We start from the raw sequence: 26025 nt of genomic DNA, 5'->3' as shown, positions 1-26025 counted from the left end.
TGTTTTGAGTAACCATTTACCTGATATCACCTCATTCACTCTAGGAGGTAGAGTCACATCGATGGATGTGCCACTAACTCTCATAGTATCATGAAGCTCTCTCTCTCTCGCCAATACATGCCCAGAAGCCATGTCTATCCACCATGGACATGTCTCCATCTCCCAAGTAGCGAGCTTATGTATGGAAGGGGAGTACATGCATTCTTCCCCAGTAGATAGTTATGCCCACTGCTTAGCTAAGAATGGAATCCCTGGAAGAAAGCCTTTTCCAACCAAGGATAATAGAAATCTAAAACAATCAAGCAAAATAACATCACTATAAACTTTGTAATTATGCAAAGCTTGAAATAAAAGTATGATGAGCTTGACCTATAGGCTAGCCTTTGAGATGCCATGCGTACTGTGTCCACTTTCTTCATAGTTTGCTTATCAACATCTTTTGTCTTAGCTTCAAGAGAGGTTTCCAAAGGAAAAAGATAGGGTCATGCTTCAAACTTGAGCTCCTCAAAGTAAGAGGCAAGAGAGCAATCATGAGGCAACAAAATACTGCCAACAATGTTGGTTAAGTCCTCCACAAACTTTGTGGCCCTATCAAAAATCCTTTGTAGAAGGCCCTCTCTACAAATCCAACTACATAACAAGGAAGACAAGAAAAATCTAAAACAATCACAAAAAACTAGCAATCCTACATCGAAGATTCTTAAATGTCAATAGAAAATTTACTTACATGCGATACACATGATCTCCTTTCTTTAAACCATAAGATGCTCTAGTAATCTTGTCTGCTTCAAGCAAGGAAACCCATAACAGTTTTCTCAAGACAGGAGCATCATGCATAGCAATCAAGTTCAGTTTCTCAAGCGTAGCCCAACTATTAGGACCCCACTTGAGTGCAAGAACTCGAACCATCCAATCCGGTCCAAGATTCGGATCAACAATATTCAGCAACTACAGTATTTGAGCAACGAATAAAAAACCAAGTTTGAACAGCTATTACACTATGTGCAAAAAACCTAAGTTCAGAAATAATTCAACCACCTTTCCAATGCGCTCTCCATATTTTAGTGCTAAATCATTCAATATCTTCTCCTCCTCTTTTATAAGTTCTTCATTTGTCATTGTCTGCCTAGCTTGCTCTATTCTTTGGCTCAATTCCTTGGACATTTGAACCTTCAACACATACTTAAAAATAAATAATTTACAAAACAACAAACACATACTCTTTGGCTCAATTACTTGGATATTTTATCCTTCAACGCACAATTGAAAACACATAATTTTCAAAAATACCAAACACGAGATCTTTCTTGAAAAGCAAGCCAGAGACACTTACATCGTATAAGAGCTTTCCCAAGTATCGACGAGTAAGTGGATACCAAGGCTCCACACCCTTCGAGTATTTCTTATGGACTGCAGCAATCAACTTTTGATCTTTTTCTGGAAGCCCCGTTACATAAGCTTCATGATCTGCTGCACAAATGTGGGAGCAGTTGAAAAGCTCATCCCTAAGATGGGTGACCACAAGAGCATGTGTGTTCATGCTATTCCAAGTTCATATACAATACATACAAAGTCAGAAACATAACATAGACATTTTGTGCTAAAATATATAGAAGGTCATAAAACTTACAAATTCATTCTTTGCAAGCTACTAAGAAGAGCTATCTCTGACACTCGTGTAGGATCAATAACTGTACAAAGCACAGTACAATGCTTTTCTCGATCAGTGGAGAATCTCTCTTTAATAGCAGCCATCCAAGCTACCGTTCTATGATTACCCTCCCAAACATATAACATTTTAATAGAGAGAACTTGAAGATTTGGTCTTTTAGAAAGCTCAATTTCAAACTCTTTATGTATATCAACCCATATTGGGTCCCATGAAGTAAGAAGGTCCTCTGCAAAATAGATAAGCATAGACAGAAAATCATACTCAACTACTATTTATGAGAACGACAAAAAACACAGTAGAAAAAGACAGTAGGAAAGATCTATAACATAAGCTTCCTCCTTCTTGCAATTCCAAATTGAAACAATAAAAGCTCCTTTTTCTTGCATGTAGCCCTCCTTTGCAAAACCAGATTTCAATCCACTAACAAATGCTCTGATACCAATGTAATGGAATTTGCCTATTCAATTTGAGAATAGCGGAATTTAATGAGAGTACTTTCAAGAAATGATTTTGTGAGCATAGAGGGTAGACATAATTGAAGATAGCAACATAATCATAGCAATTAGTTAACTTGGCATAGACAATACTTTTGCAAGAGAGAGAGTTTAGAGAACATGACAACAATTGAGGACCGGATTTATGTGGAGCCGGTCCCCCCTCCAATAGGCATTTGTATTATGATTTCTCCCATAAAGAGAGACTTGTTACAATACAGTCTTTGTGTTCCTTGTGACCTAGGTGATGCCATGAAGATGGAAGGCTTCATGCACCACAAACATAACATAAACTTGAAGAAAGCTTTAACTATCCCAAGCCTCAGTCCCAAGACCTCAAACACCTTCGAAGGTGGAGAGAGCTAGCAGGGAATGAGGGTAGGGAAGAGGAAGAAGAAACATTTCGTAGGAGAAAGAATTAGTTCCTCACTTATCATACTCTTGTTGCTAGCATACATAATAGCATAGTAATGAAGAAGAAGGAGATGGCAAGCTTAAGCATTGAAGCATGGATCTTGGTTGGATTTGCACTCCATAGCCAAGAGTGTTGGTGTAGGCTCTCAACCTCTACTTGCTTGGAGAGGGAGCTCTTGCACTTTGCATATCACACAATGAGAGTGCTTGTGAGTGTGTGTGGGTGAGTATACCCCCTAGGCACCCCCCTAGCTTGCTTGGGTCGACCCCCCCTTGTAGCTCATGCCTGAAGCTCATTGGACCCCTCCAGGCCTAGCCAATCACAAGCAGGAGCCATTACAAGCAACATGGGTAGCCTTGCGACAAGTGTCCCCCTTTCCCCTTTGAGAGAGAGGACTTGATATGAGAAATGAAATACCTATAACATAAGCTTCCTCCTTCTTGCAATTCCAAATTGAAACAATAAAAGCTCCTTTTTCTTGCATGTAGCCCTCCTTTGCAAAACCAGATTTCAATCCACTAACATCATCTCTTAAGCCTCTCACCCTTGCATAGGGGATCAATCGACATAAAGGAATTGGTGGACAATCAAAACAGCTAAACATGCGAGTACATTGAAGAATATCTTGTCCTCTATGCATGTAAAGCTTGTGTTCATCCCCTATCTCTGTATCTACTGCTACTTCATCTCTTACGACATAAGGCACTATTTGTAAACATGCCTCTTGTGGGGCAAGAGATTCATCAACTTCATTTATGGAGCCAAGCCCCAAATCTTGACTTTGCATCTCCTCTTCCTGTGTCTCCAAACCTTATGTCATATCTGTGACAGATACTGCACTTATTTGATCACTGCTCTCTAAGATACTGGAAGCTTGAGTTGAAGAGAGTCGTCTCCCTCTACGACCTCGTCCACGTATTGAAGGACTTGCAAAACACAACAAAAACCACTTTATTTAATTCATTGAAACTGCCTCTAGGAGTCCATGCCGACACGGATGCCTAGAGACAATTAAAAACATCAAAAACTTTATTTATTGATCATCCATCAACCATCCAAGTCGGTGTTGATTACAAGAGGGAGCTAACATATTTAGAAAAGGCATGCCCAACTATAAAATTTCAACTTGAGAAATTCCTTCTAGCCATCCATGTCGGCATGGATGGCTTGAGGGAGATTTCTAAGAATGAATCCTTGCAAAAAAAATTGTCCCAAGAAACTCCTTCTAGCCATCCACGTTGGCGTGGATGGCTACAGACAGTTCTAACAGAAGCTAGGTAAATCTGCAAATCTCCAGAGAGAGTTTATTTATATAAAAATTCACAAACTCAAAAATTCCTTCTAGCCATCTACGCCGGCGTGGATGGCTACAGACAATTCTAACAGAAGCTATGAAACTCTGAAAATTTCTATAGAAAGCTTATCTTTAGATGAAAATTCTCATATTCAAAAATTCCTTGTAGCCATCCACGTCGGCGTGGATGGCCGCTACAGACAGTTCTAACAGAGGCTATGAGACACCATAAATCACAAAAATTGTCCCAAGAAACTCCTTCTAGCCATCCACGTCGGCGTGGATGGCTACAGACAGTTCTTGGAGAAGCTATTCAACTCTGCAAATGTCCAGAGAGAGCTTATCGATAGGTAAATCCAAGAGTTTAGGCTAAGAAGCTTTCTCTGCTGTAGTTTAGTTTACTCTTCTGTAATCCACAGAAAGCGATACAAAAGCTTTCTGTATTCTTTAAAAGGGTCAAAATTTTTAAATTTAAACTAGTAGCCTTACAAAACTTAATCTTAAACATTGAAAAAAAAAACTACCTGTAGCCATCCACGCCGGCGTGGATGGCTATAGGTAGTTTACAAAGGTACCTGACAGGAGGCTTTCGAGCCGAGGAAGACTCTCTTCTCCCCATGGTGATTTGTATTCGAACTCCGAGCTTGGCGTTTAGGGTTTCCTTAGCGATTAAGGCATGGTGCAGAGATTGAGTCTTGAAGGCAAGATTTGAAGGAGAATGAATGCTGTGCAGAAGGATTGCAGAGCAAGATTTGAAGGAGATTTACTCTTGCTGTAGACAAGGATTGCCTCAAAGGGCGAAGCTGAAGTAGCGCAAGAGACGCAAGAGACAAGGTCTCAGAGGCTAAAGCGCAAGGTGTCCATGAGATTAGTGCAAGCTGTCAATGCTAGTGGCATGGAAAATTGCAAGCGTGGATGCAGCAGGTAATCGAAGACAGGCTCTAAAGTCTTTATGAATAGGTTTTTACATGTAGAGCCTTATGAATAGGCTACTGAAAAAACGCAGGCTGTAAAGCCTTTATGAATAGCCTTTAAGGTTAAAAAAAGCTTCAAGAGACAACAATGTTATGAAAAGCCTTTGTGCGTTATTAAAAAGCTTCAAGGTTAAGAAAAGCTTTAAGATAGCGTTTAAGGTTAAGAAAAGCTTCAAGGTAGCTTCACAAACTAACGCATAAGCTTTTTTTATTTTATTAACTTGGTAGCTTTTCATAACTTAGCTCAATTGCCCTCTTTTCATAACGATAGCTTCACAAGCCTTTTTTATTTTATTAACTTGGTAGCTTTTCATTTTTACTTAGAGCTTTTCAATGACCGATTTAGTATACACGAAAAATAGTGTTCAGGAAAAGTGTCCGCTTAATATACACTGAAATAGTGTAATTTTATAAAAATACTAGCTAGTATTGTAAAATTCATTCATATTTGTTTGTGAAAATCATTTTTTTCGAACACTATTTCAATGTAAGTATGTTTACACACAGGCAGTGCTAAAAAAAAACCTAGGTTTAGTGTAATCCCACCTACAAATTTTGAAATTTACTTCTTAATTTTATATTTAAAGGTGAAAAAACCTACACAATTTTGAAAAATTTAGTGTAATTCGGTGTAAAAGCCTTCAAATTTTGTCACTTTACCTATGTTGTTTCACATATGTAGGTTTGCCAAGTTTTGGAAAAAAAAAAATTTCGAGCACTACACACAGGGTGCTCCAGATTGGGCACCTCACACGTGTGCTGAGGTGGGCGATGCCCGTAACAAGTCATTAGTGGTGGCGCAGTTTTCGGCATGGACATGGCAATGGGCGGTCAATCTTCCCTGACCAACAACGTGCGGGTTTTAGCACTAGATGCAACAACCAATCTGCCACCCCAAAAGGGAATGGCCATTAGGCTATGGTCACACGAGGCTTAGTTTTCGGTTATTTGTGCTGACCATATCTGAGCTCTTGTCAGAGACTGCCAGGCCTTGGTTTTGACTAAGCCTCGCGTGACCATGCCCGTAGCTCAACATTGTGCAAACATTCTAAAATTTGGTTGGAGAGGGTATTTGGGGTTTGTGCATGGGATATTGACGAGGGTAGGTGAAATTCGCTTGTCATTACTATGCACGATTCACTGAAAATCTTAAAACTCAAAGTGAATTATTTTTATTATAATATATTTTATAAATCTATGATTGTTGTTCCTGGGAACACGAACATGCAATCCTCTTGGCGGATTGCGGTTATGAATAGGATTTTAAGCACATCAGTCTATTTTAAGAGGGACCCATTGTATCAATTAAAACCATGCCACTGCTTTCTAATATTGGCAACCTTCTGCTCAGCACACTATTAACACATGGGGAGATGCATTACAGTTTATGGTCCAGGGCATGGACGGAAGTTAGTGCTTATGTTTGATACCAGAATTTATTCTTTGACAGTTGCTTCTTTGCAAGAACATTTTGAGCTTCCTGATGCTAATTTTTGTCTTCGTCCATTAACATTATCTAGACCGCAAGTCAAGGTAGAAGCTACTATATCATCAGATGGTGAACAAACTTTTATGCTTGATCATGAGGAGCACCAGTTCTACAAGGTGGATATGAGAAGTGAGGATCAGATTGATGCTAGCATTGGCAGAGTTTCTCAAGACAAGAAAGACAATAAAGTACCTCTCTCAGAGATCAACGCAAGTGTGATTGACATGATTAAGTGCATGCCATTGCAAAGCAATTTATATATTGCCCTCCATCAAGCCAAGAAAGTGGTCTGTATTGATGAGCTCCCAACTCATTATGATGGGTATATTGCTTTTGAATTACCGCTAGCTGGTAATTCTTCAGGTATGAGTGGTATGGAGCAAAGACATGATAGTCACATGTGCACGGAGTATGTCACTTGTAGCAGTGATAGTTTTAATGGCGTTGTCAGATTTAGTAGATGTTCTGGGCATTTGCGCTGCATCAACATTGATTGTCCATTTTATTTGCGCTCAAATATGTTCAATGAGTCTCAATGGAGAGGCCGGCTTGTTAAATCTAGTCCTAAAGGATTGATCTCTTCTCAGTATGGCACACTAGTATGCACTCATTGTGGACAAATTCCAGAATGTGTTTCTACATGTCCTGCAGTTATTTACTATTATTTGCCTAGAGATAAGCATAACTGTACTAGGTGTGCTTTGCATCTTGGAGAACATAATCATCCATGTGCAGAAGGGAGGAGTCGGATGGTTGAAAGTCACATAGATGAAATGTTGCTTGATCGTGCAAGTCGAGACCCTTTGGTGACTGCGAAAAAATTGGAGCGGGCCACCACTCATGACCTTATCATGGAAAAGCTTATTGGAGCAGGTTCAACTGCAAGTGTTATGATTGAAGATCTGGAATTTTCTGAATTCCTTGACAGTATGACTCCCCTGTCAAATAAAAGGAGAGTGGAACGAAGTTTGGAGTCTGCAAAAAGATCAAGGAATATCACTTCAAAGGGTCTTGAGGCAGTGCTTGACTTGAAAAGCAAGTGCAGGTATCCTTTCATCCATAGTATCCTTTTCCCAGGCCAATTGGGTGATAAGGTACAACCTCATGTATTTAAAATGTCAATTAAGGGACCAGGCAGTGGAGTTGATTTGGTGAATCGGATGTGCCCTGGAGGTAATTTAGAGCAAATGTGGGTGCACTTTGAACATGTTCACCGTGTACAAGGATGGCCGACTATGTCAGCGCATGTCAATGACCCTTACGTACGAGAGCTGCTCACCATTGCAACTGCTGAGTTTAGCGTGGAAAATAAACATGCTCAGATTGAATTTTGGAAGATGTTGAACAATGTGGTTAAGGAACAGGGTTTTGATAAGCCAGAGTTTAGGGGATTTATGGCAGATGAAGCAAGTGCCAATTGGATTGCTGTGCATAGTGTTTATTTTGGAGGAGAAAAGAGGTGTATTCCAAACAAAGAGAGATCATGTTTGTTTCATTGGGAGCAAAGTATGGTTCGACATACTAGCAAGTGCATCCGTTCCGCATTTCAAGAGGAGCACAAGATTTTGTGCCGCAAGTGGAGAACTGCACCTACAGAGAATGCAGATGAGCATTGTAAGGGAGATCTTAGAAGATTTTCGAAAACAGGAATAGCCATTGAAGGGGAGATTGCTTCATTGGAGACATGGCTGGCTTGGTGGGATGTACGAGTGCCTCATTGGGGAGAAAGATTTGTATCACAAGATGCTGCAGGAATATTTGTCCCTAATACAAACTTGTCTGAGTCAAAACATGCTAGTATGCGTGCCTCTATTGGTTATAAGGATCACATAAGTTTGTATGAGGCAGCATGTGTAGATATGGCTTTAGCGGTGCTTCAAAGTGTGAAATATAATGCCTATTTGAAAGGTGTTGGTAGCTCCACCGGTCCCGGCATTAAAGATTTGGTAGATCGCTTCATGAACCAACCTTCATCTGCTTCAGTGGCAGCACGAAAGAAACTAGTTGACCTCACACATTCTTCAATGCATGAAATGGGTGTCAATAGTCCTGAAATGAATAGAAATATACTCCAAGAAAAGAGTATTAGAAAAAAGAGGCCAATTTTTGTTGATGCAAATATTGTCTTGGAGCAGGATAGCCACAGGCCAGAGTATGTTACAATGACAACTTCAATTGGTGGGCTTCAGCACAAAAAAAAAACTCCAACGGATGTCCCATGTCCCGAAGTAAACATAGCAAAGTCAGTTTGGGCAATACGTAGAACTAAACCTGGGCAAAAGATGACTTGTTTTGGTGTGGTGTCAAAAGATGGAGACCGATTTGGGCGGTTCATTAATGATTGTTCAATGGGTGCCAAAATAGGGGTGCCAGCTCCTTGTTTTTGGGGCCGCAGAAAATATCCTCCATTGGGTTCACAACAGGGAGGCCTTGTGGAAGGGTTCATTTGGTTTTGTAACTCCAATATCATGCACACCTGGAAGGTTCACAGCATAGTTGAAGGGCCGCCAGGTCCAACTCCCGTGTTTGGGTGGTTGCAGAGGGCACAAATTTGCAACCTCAAGAGGTAACGCAATTGCAATCCAATGGTTTTTTTTTGCAAGCAGTAGTGACATCAGCAACAAGAATGCATGAAACAGTTCCATTGAACCAAAGAGTTGCTAGCAGCATCCGTCCCAAATTTAGAGATGGAAAGATTGTGAAATGGAGGTCACTATTAACAAAGGAGTTTCATGGCAAGATTGAAGTGGGTAGAACCATGGCAGCAGAGTTGGTGCGAGAGGTCATTGTGGTTTGCAATGAAACACATGTTTTCTATGTTAAGACTGTGGGGTCAATTGCAAAGGGAGTGACATACTCTCTGACAATGTCAGATTTTCCTAGATGTACTTGCGAGGACTTTCAAAACCGAGAAAGCAAGCGCCTTGTGTATATGCCATGTAAGCACATTTACTTCATATTTCTGCAAGTACTTGGCTTTGACCCTCATGCTCATGAGTTCATGCATCAGTCTGCTCTAACAAAATTGGAGTTAGTCCAAGCACTTGGAGATTCACGGGTGCTGATGCAGCCTTGAAGGCTTGTGGACCTTGCAATGGTTTTGAGAAGTAGCTTTTTGGTTGATATGTGCTTATGGGTATTAACTTTAGCCTCGAATATTCTCGTGCGGCAGTATTTTAGTTATTGCGCTCTCCATTTTGATTTGTAGATGCGATACACCTTCTTGGTTATTTTCAATGTTGATGGAAGGTTTTTGGCACAAGATATAAAAAGCCATTGTAAGTTTTGCAAAGTTTATGGTTTCCTCAATTTTGTGTTAAAAAAAATATAAGTTTTGCTCGGTTTATGGTTTGCTCGATTTTATTTGCTCGGATTTTGGGATTCCCCCTGGAAAGTAGTACATCACACTCGTTGAAAACATTGGGATGGACTATATTGCATGTTCAAATACATCAATATATTTACCCACACAAATTTTATATAGTCGAGGATGAACGCACACAATACCCAATGATGATGGGACAACCTTGGCAAAAAGGGTACAATGTGCAGATAGATTGGAATGCGAATGCAGTCAAGATTCAGCATGCACAAGAACAACAGGTGATAGCCTTTGCTCAACAATACCGGAATAATCAGCTGCAAGCAATGTAATCACTGGAAAAAGAGCCAAAAGCAAGAATGCCACCAAAGAACAACATGATACCCAAGACCAACAGACAGGTAAAAGCCAACCATGCTAACTACAGACATACGAAGTCACCGACCGCAGTGAAAAGATCTAGATTACCAAAACAAGGGAAACAAGTATGGATGCGGAAGGATAGAAATGACATGGCAGACAAAAAACAATGCAACGAAAGAATTCAACCGAAGCAGATAGTTCAACCAAAAACCAAGGACATAAAATAGATATGGATCCCAAAGAAAATGCTCAGAAATAACCCAAATGTTACTCGCATTTGGATACCAAAACAAAAGAAAAAGGAACTCCCTTCCGTACAAGCAACAACGGAAGACAGACAGCTGCGATTGAAAAAGAACAACCGACTTATGTGGATGCCAATCCGCAACCGAACATCGGCAACCAAGGAAGTAGCAAAACACCTACAAAAACCGGAAGCTACCAATGGACAACAAAAGAAATACGGTCCATGGCCATTCCGGCCAAGCCAATCCTCTTCATAGAAAAAACTATGGCTATATCAACAGTAGCGGCAAAGCGATTGCCTTTTGTAAAAAAGACAATTAAACAAAGAGCAGTAGAGTTATAGCTGTTACTTGCAAAGAAAATAGGAAACCTTGACGGCGAATGCCAATAAGCATCTTGCTTATTCCCTTCTCTTGCACAACATAAATTTTTCCATGCATTGACCGGGTATGCATAAATTAGGGCCACATTAATCGGCCAAGCATTAGCACAAATTTTTCAACCTATGCACGGCACATACTCCGAAGCAATACCTTGTCATCTGGGAGGACTCCGACTTTGGAGGGGGGGAGGCATTCTCAAATGTAGAACCAATAGCAGAAAGAGCAAAAAAGGGTATGATTTTTGACTATTTTACGGATTGTTGTTTGATTGCAAAATTTTCTGGACTAACCCAAGTACATATGCCCTTATACAACATGTATCTATAGGTTTATGGGGCCAAACGCCAAATCAAGCCCCTAGGAGTGTGTATATAAGTAGAAATAGCCATTTTCGGGCAAAATATTGGTAAAACGGAGAAATCCGGTCATAAAAATTGCATGTGAGTGTATATAATGTTTTGCGGTGATGTTTGTGATTTATTATGATTTTTGGGGATTTTCTAGGTTTGATTTTCTATTTTCCTTTTAATTTTGCTAATTTTCGGCAAAAAAACTTCAAAAATACAAAAAGCAGGTGAAAAACGGTCGTAATGAAAAACAAAAAATATGGGGTTGATCAGTGATTGTAAGAAAACCTATGGTACAGTGGGGGTGCAATTATGAGACTGGAGCGGAAAGCGTGTTTTGGCCAAATTTTGACCAAAATGACAAATTTTTGGTAAACAGGGCAAATGGAGTCCAAATCAAGAAATTTTTGAGCCTAAACTACATCTCGCAAGAAGTTATGAGCACATGTCAAATTTTAAGAAAAGTGGTTCGGGGACCTCAATTATAAGAAATTTTCACCTCATTTTCACTATTGACCTTTTGGAGAGAGCTTCTGCCACCTAGAGCGAACGGACCTTCCAGCAGCTTCTACGACGCGCACGACTACCCGACGGGCTTTAGACATGAGAGGTAGGCTCACCACCTTGAGCTTTTCGCGCATGTTTGTCCTTTTGTCGCGAAAACTAGCGTAGGGTTCACACACAAAGCGGGCGGTTGATACCTACAAGTAGAGGTGCATGGCGACCTAATGGCTAAGCCAAAAGGAACGAAACTTCATCGACAGCTTACCCTAGCATAGGAGACCAGTCTTGGATGTCCAAAGGCAGTAGAAAACCATCGAGAAAAACCCTAATTCCTAGAATCCCGCAAGAGGCCACCAAATGGGGAATCGACGAAAAGGCGCCCAAATGCTACCAAAATTCATGGGTAGGAGCATCTCGACATGCTCGACAAGTCTATGTGACCCACATGACCAAAAAGTGACCTGAAGCGGCACTAAACTTCAGAAACGGCATCAGACACACACAACGTCAAATAGCTCTCGCGGCCAAACCACATGCCCGTTTGCCACCAAACTTCACGAGCGGCATTCCTAGACCATCAACAACCAAGTGCTATGGTGGTAGACCACCAAAAATCATTGAAGATATGTAAACGCAACCACGGGTGCTTCTAGAGCGACAAATACCAAATGAAGCTCCGGTGAAGCCAAAGTCGACAAAAACCATACGGCAAGGATCCTCAAGGGATCGGGAAGCTATGGAAACCAACATCAAGAAATTTCATCGCCAAAAAGCACTCCGAAAGTCAGAAAACGGCTCAGAGGCTCTTAAGTCCACACAGGAAGTTACTTTCTATCCATTTGACTTTTTTGTTGAAATCAGGCTTAAAAGGGACTGAGGGGGACCAAGGGTAGGCACTAGTGGCACATTCCATAAAAAAGTCATCAGGAGACATCCTACGCGTAGTATGTCTCAAGGACATTTCTGGGCACAGATCCCAACATTTTTCATCACACACATTTTCTGAATGACCTCATATACCAATTTTGAAGCCATTCTAATCATTTTTGACCCCCAACACCTTCAAGATACACTGTTTTAGTCCAAAAACACTGCACAAGCTCTTACTGTAAAGTGTGAGCTTTGTCCTAAGGTGTAAGTCAAGGAGAGGAGAGTGGATTTATCCCACATACTGTGGAGCAAGGCTGCAGAGCTACTTAAAGCTCATTTCTTGAATCAATAAACAACAACTTCATTTTGCACTACATGCTTGTCTATGGTGAGCTTGTGCTAAGCTAAGTCAATACTCAAGATTGTGATTATGAGTCCAAGCTAATTCTATCTTGGAACCTAATTCACTTGAGTGATAACCTTGCTTACACACACTCACACACTTGCACCATGTTTCTCTTTCATCCACCCTAGCTAGCACGATCCAAATCCTAACATTTGGTATCAGAGCTATGGTGTGCTAGCTAGGATTTTCACTATGCATTAGTGTGTGTGTTAGTCATTAGCATCTCCATTAGATGGATTAACATTTCATTATCACGGCCCATTAACATTCTTCATGACTAGTTGCATCTCACTAATTAGGCCTTAATCTAGTTGTGTGTGGGCATGTCCTTGGCACACCCAAGAGGCCACTACCCTCCATGGCTAAATAGGCTTGATTAGGGAGAAGATTAGCATTCAATTTTTGCATTTGTAATCCATTATTGTGTCAATTTTCTAGTGATTTGCACCTCCAATTAATCTCTCCACCTTTGCAATCGCCTAACAACATTGACCTCATCTCGAAGTGCTCGACGCATCTCCGTAGAGCCTTCAAGCCCTGCAATCCGAGTTCAAAAGCTTCTCAAACTCCATCTTCAATTTAGGTGTGTGTGTGTGTGTGGGAAAGGGCCTACCGATTCGTCTTAAGAACGTATTCTTTGGAGGCACTTCACAAGGAAGCACCTTGGCTTGTTGGCTAGCCCAATTGGGGGAGTCTAAACTTGGCCTTGAGGTCGTGGGGTCAATTTCCATAGTCTTATTGTGGGGGGGGGGGGGGTGGGAGTGGGCAGATCTGAAAGTTCAATTGAAATTCGGCTTTTACAGCCCTGGCGGGTCCGCAAGAAGGTTTTCCCACGCGTGCGCGCCTGTTCTTTTTTGTGCCGAGACTGCCCGGCGCGCTGCCCGTCTGCCCGCGCTTCTACCTGCTGCCTGGCGTTCATACTCGCTTGCCTGCACCTGCCCGGCCATGCCCGCCTTGCTCTTTTCTGCCCGGCTTACCTGACCATGTAAGAGGTCTATCCCGCAGCACTGCTCACCTTGGCCATCACCCCTATTGGGTCCCCCTTCCCACGGCGCTCCCTCAAAAGGCCTTCCAATTTTAAGCTTCCCCCCCTCACAGGGGCGCATTCCCACAGCCCGCTGCCCCCAAGAGCCTCAAGGGCGTCAAGCTTCCAAGAATTCCCACAGGCGAGAAAATCCTTGGTGGCCAGTCACAAGCACACCAAAGCCTCAAGGCTACGAGCACCTCAAAGGCGGTCCAAAGCTTCCAATTCAAGGTCTTGCTCCCACCAAGCTGTAGCAAAGACACTGCCAAGCTTCAAAAGCAGCCAAAGGCAAACTTCAAAAGGCTTCATCTCAAAGAAAATCTTCAAAGCATCACCAAGCATCCAAAGGAGCATCACTCCATTGTGAAGAGGGGCTTCACCGACAGTGAAGAGGAGCTTCACATTGAAGGGAAAATCCAAAATACACATTAATCTTGCAGCCAAGCGCAACACTTTCTTCCAATGTATGTAATTATATTTGTCTACATGGATGACATTATGTGCTTTTGTGATGGGATAGAAATTCGCATTGGAGAGTCTCCAAATCGCTAAAATATCTCCATGTGCGAAGAATTTGTGACAAAATGTATGACAAATTCTGCATGCTTGGGCTCTCGGAGTATAACCAAGATGGAAGAGAGCATTAATTTTTGCATAAAACTTTTCATAGGATGTTTTCGCATATTGTTGCATGTCATTATGGCGCATGGAATAAATCCTGCTTGTACCACAAAAAGGGGGACAAAAGTACCCGTTCGAGGGGAGGATACGAAGTCAAAGACCATGAAGCAGTTGAAAGCAATAGCAGAAGCAACGAAGGCAAGAGACCTGACAGAGGATCAGCTCACATAGTAGAAGACAAAAAGGACGAAGAGGAAGGTAGAGTTTGGGAAAACCCATTTTGAAGATGCGGACTCTCTACTTGTAGGGGAGGACTTTTTCTTGTGTGGATACCAGCTTATCATCCTGTGTGGACATCACCATCCTTTGTGGATTGTTCTTGTGTGGATTTTACCATCCTGTGTGGATATCACCATCCTTTGTGGACTTTATTTTCCTGTGTTGATATCACCATCCTGTGTGGATTTTGGTAGCCTATGTGGATTGTGCATCTTCAGTATCTTGTGTCATTCCAAACCTCAAGGGGAGGATTGTAAAGTGTGAGCTTTGTCCTAAGGTGTGAGTCAAGGAGAGGAGAGTGGATTTATCGCACATACTGTGGAGAAAGGCTGTAGAGCTACTTAAAGCTCATTTCTTGAATCAATAAACAACAACTCCATTTTGCACTACATGCTTGTCTATGGTGAGCTTGTGCTAAGCTAAGTCAATATCAAGATTGTGTGTATGAGTCCAAGCTAATTCTATCTTGGAACCTAATTCACTTGAGTGATAACCTTGCTTACACACACTCACACACTTGCACCATGTTTCTCTTTCATCGACCCTAGCTAGCACGATCCAAATCCTAACACTTACAAGCATCAATCCTTGTCCAAATCCAAATCCAAGAGCATAGCTATGTTCCATAGGCCAAGGACTACCCACATAACAAATCCCATGCCATTTTGATGAAATAGACATCCTACATGTAGGATGTCTCTAGCATAATTTAGACCTTCTATACAAAGAGTGACATCATGGGAGCCAATACCATGGTGCAATGAGCCCATATACCAATTTTCAACCCATTTGGACATCAATTGCTACTTGTTATGGACTTTCTATCCAATTTGTGACATAAAACCTGAATCAACAAAAAAAAAATCCACTTTTTGATGCCCAGATCCATATCCAAGCACATAGCCATGTTCCATAGGCCAAGGACTACCAGCATGTCAAGTATCACCCAATTCTGATGAAAAAGACATCCTATGCATAGGATGTCTAAATGGAAATTTTTGGCCAGAGTTGCACTGTGAGCATATGCACAATTTCACAAGTTCCTTTTAAGCTTTATTTTCAATTTTCAAGTCATTTGGATAGTTAAAACTCAGTTTCTCAGCTAATATGGAAAAAACGCTAACTTCGGACTACTGAGTGCAACAGGAGGTATGGCAGCTGTGAAGTCACCGGCAAAGAAGAAAATAATGATCATTAAAGATTACCTAGAAGAAGTGGAGCCCTTAGTCATACCAGAAGGAACACTAAAGCCCACCAACACATGGATCCAAAAAGATCTGCTAGAGTCCAACGACCTAAAGATCTACCAAGGAGTTTTCAAACACACTGAAGGGAATGTGATTGAGCTACCAATGCTACCACGGGAACTCAATGAGTTCGTAAGAAGCAAGATGGCCGGGTAATTGGAGAAGATTGACCTCCACAACTATTTTGAAGCAGTGCCGGTAGGGGTTGACATAAAGAGAGTCTGGGAATTTGTAAGAACAATAAAAGAAGACGGAGTGGCCAGAGTAACCGATCTGCAAGGCATTCCAGAAACAGAAATAATCATCATTGAGCAAGTTGTAGCAGATGCACTAGACCTCTTCAATAAAGGGGATAGTGTAACTAAAAGAAGAGATGATGTCAAGGTGTACACTGAGAAGAAAGGTAACTACACTTTTGAAGATATTGCCAACCCAAAAGTGGCAATCATGAGTCAGTTGTACAACCAATACTTCCATATGTGTACGAAGCGGCCACAAAAGTACAGAATGCCACCAGGAGCGATTGCCACGACATTCACTTGGGCAATGATGAAGAGCACTCCAAAGATTATCAATTATGCAGCATATATACATGACAACCTAGTGAACATGGGTAACAAGAAGCCCACATATATTGTGCCAGGAGAACTAATCACTAAGGTGATTTATGGAGCATTGCATGCAAAAGGGATATGGCCTGACCCCTCGTCACACAGAACGAATGGCTGAGGCTCAAAGAAGACAAAGAAGACGAGCCACAAAGAGCACCAAGGGTTGCCACAAGATTGAAAAGACAGCTAGATCCTGTTCAAGAAGAGCACCCAGAGCAAAAGAAGGGAAAGAAAGAATTTGCCCAAGTGCCGGAAAAAGGCGATTTGAGTGAACTCTGGAAGCCGTCTCTAGAAGCAATGTCCGGATCATCCCGAAGGGTGCAAAGGGATAGATTCAAAAATTACATTAAAAATTTTGATATTCTTGATGCCACATCAGAAAATATCCCGCATGTACCTTTTACAGAAGAGGAAGTGGAGCAGGTACGACAGAAACTGCTAGACGAGCAGGAAAGCCAAGAGAGAGAAAGGAAGACTAAGGCAGACTGAGACTTAAAGAAAAATCCTACATTTCTACCGGCTAGCCCACCGCCCTCACCACCTCCTCATAGCCCTCCACAAGAAGATAAAGAGGAGGAAGACAAACCAGAAGAACAAGAAGAGGCCAAGCAAGAGCAGAGCCAGGAGCCGGAACCAAAGGAAGAGGCTAAGCCTCGAAGTGGACAACCAGAGCCAAATGAGTCATATAACACATTTCTAGACCTGCTAGCAGCAGGATACACAAAAGAAGAGGTTGCCACCACAGTTGCATTTGACTTGGCAAGCACAGGGCCTAAGAAACAAATGCAAAGCATCAGGTTAGTAGAACTAAAAGAGATGGCCACAAATACAGTGGATCTGCACCCACCCTCCAACGATTGGGATGTGGTGATGACAAAGTTAATTGGGTTAAGAGCGCAGTCCATGTCCTCAGAAAGTGAGATGGAAGCTCTCAAGGCCACTGAAGTGAAGATAAAAATGGAAGTAGACTCTTTACAAGGACAAAGTCAAAGGCAGAAAGAGAGAGAAGCGGAGCTACAGGCCAGTCTAGCAAGGGCATTGCAAAGATGCCAGGAAATGGAAAAAGAAAATCAGGTAGCAGCCCAAAGAATGCAAGGATTTGAAGAGGAATGTAAGCAACTCAGCAAATCATTGATAGATTCCGAGAGGGAAAGGGATAACCTGACCCTACAGCTGGCTGAGGAGTCTAAAGAAGTTGAAGCAATGTGAAACGCCAAAGAAAAGGTGGAGATAGATCAAGAAGCCAGCTAGGATGAGGTCCTTAAGCTCAAGGACCAGCTCAAAGTGAATGATCAAACCATCCAGAGGCTACGGGCATCTCCAGCAAGAGTCAGAGCTACTAGCTCGACTCACATCACTACGGAAAGCCAAATTTATGAAGAATAGATGCAAGAACTTCAGAAAGAGTTGACTCTAGAGAAAAAGCAACGATTGATGATGGCAGAAGGGTCAATTGTTATGCAAACATGAATGGAAGAAGAATAGAAAGCCATGCAAGAGGAATTAGAAAGTATCAAAAGAAAGCTCGAGGAGGCGGAGAAAATAAACGCCGAGTTGAACGACCTCCTTGTGAATATGGGAGAAGAAGATGAAATAGAAAAACAGAAACTCCTAAAGCAGATTGAGGAGCTGAGAGGACAACAAGCCGGAGAGCAGGAAGGCACAGGGTCAGCGGCCAATGAAGGCATATATTTGGAAAATGTGGCAGATCCTGTGGACACACCTATGCAAGAGGAAATCCTAGAAGGATCCTCTCAAGAGACACAAGATCTACCACAGGAAAAGGAAGAAAAGCTGCGTAAAGCAATAGAGGTGGAGATCAAAGAGAAGACTAAGGAAGCCTTGGAATGAGAGTAGAGGGTTTTCAAGTCCATGACCATCCAAAAGATTGACGCCAGCAACCTCAGGCGCAAATGGCTTCAACCCTCTCTCCCATATCCTTTGCTGAAATATGAATCCACCACCATCAATAAGAGGATTAGAGAAGAGCCGACAATGCCACTCTACAACGCAGATATCTCTCAGCCAAAAGGAGCCAAGTTAATAGTTGATTCTCAGCCAAAATGAAGGAATGTGTGGCTGACGAAGTACCCACAGTACCTAATCCATTTGGTAGAGGCACCGAAAAACATAAGAGACAACCTCAGCGTTTGTCCTCTACAAGGGATCAGGACATGGAAGGCCCAGGAGATATTACAAAGGAGCCAATCCACTTGGCTGAATTATCCTAAGATGTCGGGCTTGAAGGCAGGTGAGAGAATAAGTGTCCAATACATGGTAAAAACCCTAACGGGCGCCATCAAATTGTTCATTGGCTCACCTGACCTTACATGCATCATGATGAAGAAAATCTGCAAAACTCTTTTAGCAGTATTTGAGACATTCAAGCATGGCCAGGTGACAAACAGTATCTTCTTCTTCCAAGATACTTACAGATGTGCCTATGATCTGTTTGGTCCGCCTTCCAAGGAGGTGATACATGCGTTGTATCAAAGGATAATGTTTCTGCCATCCTATCACCTCCAGGCCTTTGAAGAAGCGTTCTACACCGGCTTCTTCACAATAAACACTGATATTTTTGGCCCAACAATGATGAATCTACATGCAAGATGCGAATCATTGATCAAGATGCGCGAAACCATACGATGAAGAAGCAGCTCAGTCGGGGATGGCATGAGCAAGGAGGGGGGGGGTGTTAGAAGCTGGACACACGCCACGGAAACTGCCTACTCGGAAGATTATCATTTTTTGTAATTATTCATTTGTTGAGGAAACCTGATTTTTCACCTTGTAAATATTGGTTACATAATTTTCTAGATTGTATCCCAGTTTTGATAGTTAGATGGAGTAGATGGTTGATTTGGAACTTTAGGGTTTGAGAATTGTAAGGTATATATACCACTTTTTGACCTTAATGAAAAACCTTTTGTCATTGAAAAAAAAACAAGTTTTGAAGTTTGGGAGTGAGCGTACTGTGTACGAGAGAGTGTGAGTTTCATCTTGACGCTACGTGTGCACCAGTGGTCGGAATCGAGTGCGGAGAAGTGCAGCATATTCCCCTGACGAGAGCTACACGCCAATACCTATAGTGCGCGCGTACGGTCCGGTTTTGCGAGCTCCTTCTATGAGCTTCATCTGGTGATTTGGTGAGCATACGTTGTTCGATTTTGCATTGCAACATATCCACGCGTTAACATTGAGTAGAGCTACACATTACGCACTTTAGAATTCAAAAACGAAGACTTGCAAATTTTGGCCAGACATCGTAAGTGATTTTGCACCGGGTGTTTTGGGTTGGGATTTTGGTTCATAGACCTTAGGGAGAGCGACCTATTGGTAATAGTAGGGTCTCCTTCAATTTCTTTGGTGTTTCAAGATTGTTTGATGGGTGTTCATCTCTAGACAGCATTGTAGGAAGCTTCCTCTTATGCACTCTTGAAGGCTGTGACTTAGACAATTGGTAGAGACCTCAGTAGGAATTAGTTAGGAGTCGGTCGAGTGTAGGTTGACACCTTATGCTTGCTTCCACGCGCCTGCGGGTCGAGCTTCGTCCTTAGCTGACAAATCTTGTTAGGTGAGTTATCGCTGTGCTGACGTCTGTCGCGGCGTATCCGTCCAACACTGTGGATAATTGTTTAATTTGGTTTGGGTTTATGTAGAGTCAAAGTGATCCAACATACGTGTCTCTAAACGACAACAAGCATTAGATAAAAAAATGTTTTGTCAAAACTTTCGTAAATTCCCAATGTGGCACAATGTATATACAACTAATTACTTTTTATTGTAATTTTTTTAAATAGTTGATCTTCTACATTTTTAATTGTCAAGGTAAAGTAAATTCAATTTTATTTTTTTGGTATTTTTTATACTCTTTCAAAAAACAATTGATGTCTTATTGTTTTATGCAGGTAAAAAATAAAGGTGCTCATTTGGGTGGCCCAAATGAGCACCTTTATTTTTGAATTGGTGTTTAGCGATAATATACGCGGTAATAACAGTGGCAATGGTCGTGGTAATAGCAGTGGGTTTATTGCCGCGACTATTACCGCGCTTGTTGTTGCTGATAAAACACTACCGCATTCATAGCCGCGGTTATGGCCGCCCACACAAATTTATCTCTCTCTTTTTTCCTTTGTTTTTCCGCAGCAATGTTAGCGGTTATAGAAAACTTCTCTTATAATGACATGTTCACTCCACCTAGGTACCATCTAGATGTTGGAAAGATACGAATCTTAAAGGTCATCATCAACCGTGGGGAGTCCACTATGTAAAAAATGCATATAGTGCATGCAAACAAGCGGTATTTAAATAATCCCTTACGTGTATATTTTCAAGTATTATATGTACCCCTTATGTATGCATTTTTGTAAAAAAACTAGCTCTTATGAATGAAAATTTTCACTTTCTCAATTAAAAAACCCTTTATATAAGTATATGTTTTTGTAACTGTATCTAATTATAAATCCCTTATTTTGTTTGCACGTGCTATCTTACATATTTCATAGTGGACGTCCCGGACGTCAACCCCAATAGGTGCTTCTCCATGGATCATTTGCAATAAATGGTCCACCCTTTGATGAGTAGTCCCTTTCTTGACTACTACCATGAAATCAAACTCAAGCAATACAACAAACCATCAAACTATGTGGCTAGTATTGCATGGTTTGTTCACTAAGTACAATAGTGTTTGGTGATCCACAAAGAATACAAATTTGTTTGTGAGAAGGTCATGTTTAAAATTTTTTATTACATAGATCATTCCTAATCCTTTCCTTTCTGTGGTCATGTAATTATGCTCCACACTATTGTGTTATCTTCTGGAATAACAGATTGGAAAATCCATGTTGTCCTCTCCAGGTTGTGCAAAGATGCATCCGATCGTGTAGGCCGATGCATCTACATGGACATGAAAGATCTTGTCCAATATGGAGATTTCAATATTGGACCAGAAATCAACCTCTGCTTCAATTGTTGAAACACTTTCTCACATTCTTCATTCCACTCAAATTTCATGATGAGAGCATATAGAGATTTTGCAACAATTGCATACATGTATATAAACCATCGATAATAGCCGCAATTTCCCATAAAGGCTTATAACTTTCTAGCTTTTGTGGGTCTTGCAAGAGAAAAAATCACTTGTATCTTCTCAAAATCTGTGAAAATGCTACTTCTAGATATGGTGTCCAAAAATATCACCTTGTCTTACCATGAAGACATGTTTTTCAGGGTTCAGGGAAATGTGATAAGTTTTTCACTTCTCAAAGATCTTCTTTAAGTCATCAATATGTTTTTCTCTTCATAGGGAATGCGCACACAGGTCATCCATATAGATTTCTAAGAATTGTCTTAAATATTCCTTAAAGGCGTGACTCATTAGCCTCTGGAATGTGGCAGGTGCATTGATAAACCCAAAGGGCATGACTCAATAAGAAAATATGATCCATTCTGTGGCAAAGGCCATTTTGTGTTTATCCTCCATCTTTATTGTGAGTTGATTATAGCTTGAAAAGCCATCAAGAAATCTGTAAGCTTGCTAGGAGCTCAATTTGATGGTCATCATCCCCACGTTTTGGAGGTAAGTCCATAGGGAAATCATCGATGAACACATCTTGGAATCCTTTCAGAAAATTAGACAAGTCTAACTCTTCTTGATTCCTACCATTTACATTTAATGTAACATTAGGACTTTTTAGGGACTCTTTGACAAAAATCATGTACGTAGAAACTAAGATCTTCATTGATTTATCAAAAGCAGGAGGATTTACAAGTGGTATAGTATGGCCAGACTCACTAGCATCTATATACATGTTCTTTCCCCTGTAGGTGAAGTAGATTCTCCTTTCAAGTAACTTCATGTTGGTAGCCATGCGGTTGAACCATGGTGTCCCTAGGATAGCATCTTCATGTTGGAGAGGAGAGATAAATAAGTCTTCTTTTTTGACATAGATTTGGACATGAAGCATAAACTTCCCAATCAAGGGAGTAACGGAGGCTTGCTATCCCTTGAAAGCGGTGTCGAAAGTTACAATTTCTAGCATCTCAAAAGCTTGAATGCCCAACTTGGTGGCCAACTCCATTGATATGAAATTGTGAGTAGATCCAAGGTCAAACAAGATAAAAGGCATCATGCTCCCTTACCTTTCCCCAAGCATAGGAGAGAGGCTATCCTTTGCAATGAGCACCTCTTTTGGAGCTTCGATGGTGGAAGCTCTAGGAGTATCATTGTGGGCATTTCTCTTGGGGCAAGAACGATAGCCATGGTCTTGCTCCCCACACTTAAAACATTTATGGTCCTTGCGAAAAGCTTCAGGCTATTTAGGAGAGAGTTTTTTTTAACCTTTGTAAACCCCCTTCTCCTTGGACCAATTGTTGTTGTTGTTGTTGTTGGAATTGCCTTGTGAAGAATTTTGTGCATTGGTTTTTCCCTTTGCTTCACTTTTGTCTTTGTTTTCCATGAGCTTGACATTCCGTCTAGCCCTCGTTGGAAATTCATGTGTGAAACAACAAAATGGTGTGGTGGATTACTTCGATGATAGATCCACGCCGTTTAGAGTTGGCGTACTTGGCCATGTCTTCACGTAAGATTAGGGAATTTGGGAGGTCATTTGGAGGGCATGGAATTGGAGCTGATCTCTTGAGACAACTAATTCCAGTGTTGAAGGATTTCAGCTACTAGTGTGGGAAGATTTCAGACAGCAGACTAGACAGAAATCAGAGACTAAACTGACATGTGGATACTGAAATAAGAATCAGACTTATAGATTGGAATAAGATTCAAATTCAGATTCAGATTCAGGAGACTGGTCGAGAAGTAAGTATCACTGAAATATATACCATGATTGAGATTACAGTGAATATGATTACAGAGAGAAAGTATAGCCGACAATACTGCCATTGATGCTCAAGTACAATTGTAGATCAAAGCGCCAATACAAGTGATAACAATTGCCAACACGATAATAATGTAATGGACCCTATTTATACACTTCAGTTTTACTGTAGTAATTGCTCTAGTAATTACTAAGTAATTCGCTGCCCATCTTCTAAGAACACGTTCCCGCATGGTGATTATCCAGCCGTCTACATCCTTCCCTTCTTTCTTGAATTTTGGCAAGATTCCAAAATTTCTAAAAAATGTCCGTCTGATGCTGATGTGAGACTGAAAAATCCATCGTTTGGTTCTGGTGTGGAACTGAAAAATCCATTGTCTGGTTCTGGTGTTGGGATGCAGGAGTTCAAGAAGGACCAAGGATTGCGGGAGGTAGTGGAAAAGGCCAAGGTGGAACTGTCATCTCTCCCTGTCTGCTCTGCTGAGAAGAAAAGTCACCACTAAAGTCTGAGATGGAACTACCCAGTATCCTTCCATTGGACCGTCTTCCTTTTGACTTTGCTCTTTGACCACAACGGTGCCTGAGAAGTCTCAGCACCAGCATTCTCCTTCTGAATTAGTCGGTAAATGGCCTCCTGCTCACGCTTGATCCCGCCGGTCTGTGGTCATCTCTACCTCATAAGGTGTGAGAGAATGATAGGTTTTGGTGTCAGGATCATAGAGTGTACACCTGCCCTTGGTTAGTCTGGTTCTGGCCAGCTTATGACAATGCGAAGCAGTATGGATCCATCCTTCTTGAAGAGGCTGATTGTTTTGACGCGAGCTTCGAAAAGAATCTTAGCCATCTCTCTGTACTGCGGTGCTAGACTCGGCTTTGCTGCAATGTCTTTCTCAGGCAGTTTGGAAGATTCGGCTGTAAGCTGTAGCAACTGATTAGTAATCCTAGTCAATCCTCTGACCTCAATCTTCCACTTGGCCATACACAGCTGAATCCGATGTAATTCTTCTTTCATTGCCTGAATGTCATTGATTTGAAGAGCATCATTGAGCAATGTCTGCCAAGTCTTCCATTCCACAGTTGATCGCTCATACCAGTCCTGAAGCTCATCAATTATTTTGAAATATGTGAGTCGATCAACTGGTTCTTGATGTTAAGGATACAACGCTGGAAAGAATCTTGGTAGCTCAGTTTCTCTTGCTGGAACAACATACAAGAGAACTGGAGAATCATGCACAAATTCCAGGAAATTGAGAACAGCCTGTTTCTCCTGTTGCATCATCTTCCGAGTGATTCTCACTAGCTGGAATAAGGTTCGGAGAGCAGTTGCTTGTGCTTCTACTGACATTCTCGTTTGAGGTCCTCTGCTAGTGGCTGGCTGCTCCTCAAGAATGGCTTTCACTCTCTGATCCAAAACACCTATGGCAGCTTGCAGTTATACCAGAACTTCCTTGAGTTGGACCCTAACATCCTTCATGCAGCGGTAAGTTGGTTTACTACCCAACAAAAGTTCTAGTTCTAGAGCTAAAGACCGACAATCTGCAGTAGACTGGCTTTGCCAGTGTGGGTTTGCCACTTTATCATCAACATTGAGTATCCATTCCGGAACTCGTTCCAACAACTGAACTGTACTGGGATGTGCAGGTAGTCTACAAACTTCTTTATCATGGAAAGCACTGGATTTCCAATGGTCTACCATTTCCCTGGCTCCCACATATAGTCTTTGAAATCTTTCTAAATCAGTCCAGAGAGCATCATCCTCTAGATATTGTCTGTTGATGGAGGCTTGTTGATGTCTCAGCTGCTTATTCAAAGTAATGAGCTGCAGTGCATGCTGATGATCAGTCACTGGTCCCTCATTTTGAACCTTCATTTTCTCTTTAGCCTCTCTGCTGTGATGGGACTAATCAGTTGGTTGATTCCCAGTGTTACTGGGCTGTTGCTCTTCAGTCTGCTGATGACCCGACTGGTGCTCTTTATCCTGTCCTTCCTACTGACCCGCAGTCTGGTCTGGCTAGTCTGGCTGTGACTGGCCTCCTTCATCTGGCCCTGTCCCACCAGTACCAGGTCCTGGAGGTGGAGATGGTGGTGGGGCATCATCATCATCCTTTGTATGCCCAATTTCTTGATCATCCTCCTCCTGATCAGCTTCATCTTCTTCATCTTCTCCATCTTCATCCGGGGAAGTCTGTTGCTCAATATAATCCATTATAGCTTGGTTCATCAGAGCATTATTGAACTCACCCATCTTGTCCTGCAAATCGCTCTGCAAACTTTCCATCAAGGAATTTAAATTTTCTAAGTCAAAAAAAGCATTGCCTGTGGGGTTTAAAATTTCAGACAAGCTATTGTAGATATATGTGTCAGTCAGAGAACGCTTCAGAGCTGTATGGTGCAATAACAGCTTTTTGAATTCTGCCCGCTTCATTCTGAGCATCGTTTCAACTCGTTCGGCAGCTCTCAGTGCTTCATTTCTTTGACTTTTCATGATCATAATTTCAGACTCAGCTTTAGCTAACTTTTTGTTCAACAACTCCTGAGCCCTTTCTGATTGAGCTTCCAGTACTTTGTGTTGTATGTTCTGCACTTCGTGGGCTTTCTGGAGTGTTGCAATCTATTGCTGTGCTTCTGCCA

General features: G+C 41.6%; 1 protein-coding gene across 1 annotated transcript; it reads right to left on the bottom strand.

Moving 5' to 3' along the window:
- Positions 1 to 236: 236 nt before the first annotated feature.
- On the bottom strand, positions 237 to 1540 carry LOC147432261 (uncharacterized). The gene is made up of 7 exons (XM_086491849.1): positions 1334 to 1540; positions 1039 to 1170; positions 907 to 948; positions 728 to 746; positions 623 to 630; positions 370 to 376; positions 237 to 289 (listed from the first exon to the last, which is right to left on the bottom strand). The coding sequence occupies exons 1-7, from the start codon at positions 1538 to 1540 to the stop codon at positions 237 to 239; spliced, it is 468 nt and encodes a 155-aa protein (XP_086347975.1).
- Between the last annotated feature and the right edge of the window lie 24485 nt (positions 1541 to 26025).

The sequence above is a fragment of the Adiantum capillus-veneris genome, chromosome 20 (assembly GCF_014529385.1).
Source record: "Adiantum capillus-veneris isolate H3 chromosome 20, ASM1452938v2, whole genome shotgun sequence".
NCBI classification, from domain to species: domain Eukaryota; kingdom Viridiplantae; phylum Streptophyta; class Polypodiopsida; order Polypodiales; family Pteridaceae; genus Adiantum; species Adiantum capillus-veneris.
The sequence above is the reverse complement of the archived record's forward strand: the minus strand, read 5'-3'. Positions and strand labels throughout refer to the sequence as shown.

What these genes read in the sequence shown, in the direction of transcription:
- LOC147432261 (XM_086491849.1), bottom strand. Translation starts at nt 1,540, where the DNA reads ATGAACACACATGCTCTTGTGGTCACCCATCTTAGGGATGAGCTTTTC. An exon ending in TGGGAAAGCTCTTATACGAT is followed by an intron (nt 1,171 to 1,333) that starts GTAAGTGTCTCT and finishes TATGTGTTGAAG; the next exon opens with GTTCAAATGTCCAAGGAATT. An exon ending in ATGGAGAGCGCATTGGAAAG is followed by an intron (nt 949 to 1,038) that starts GTGGTTGAATTA and finishes CAAATACTGTAG; the next exon opens with TTGCTGAATATTGTTGATCC.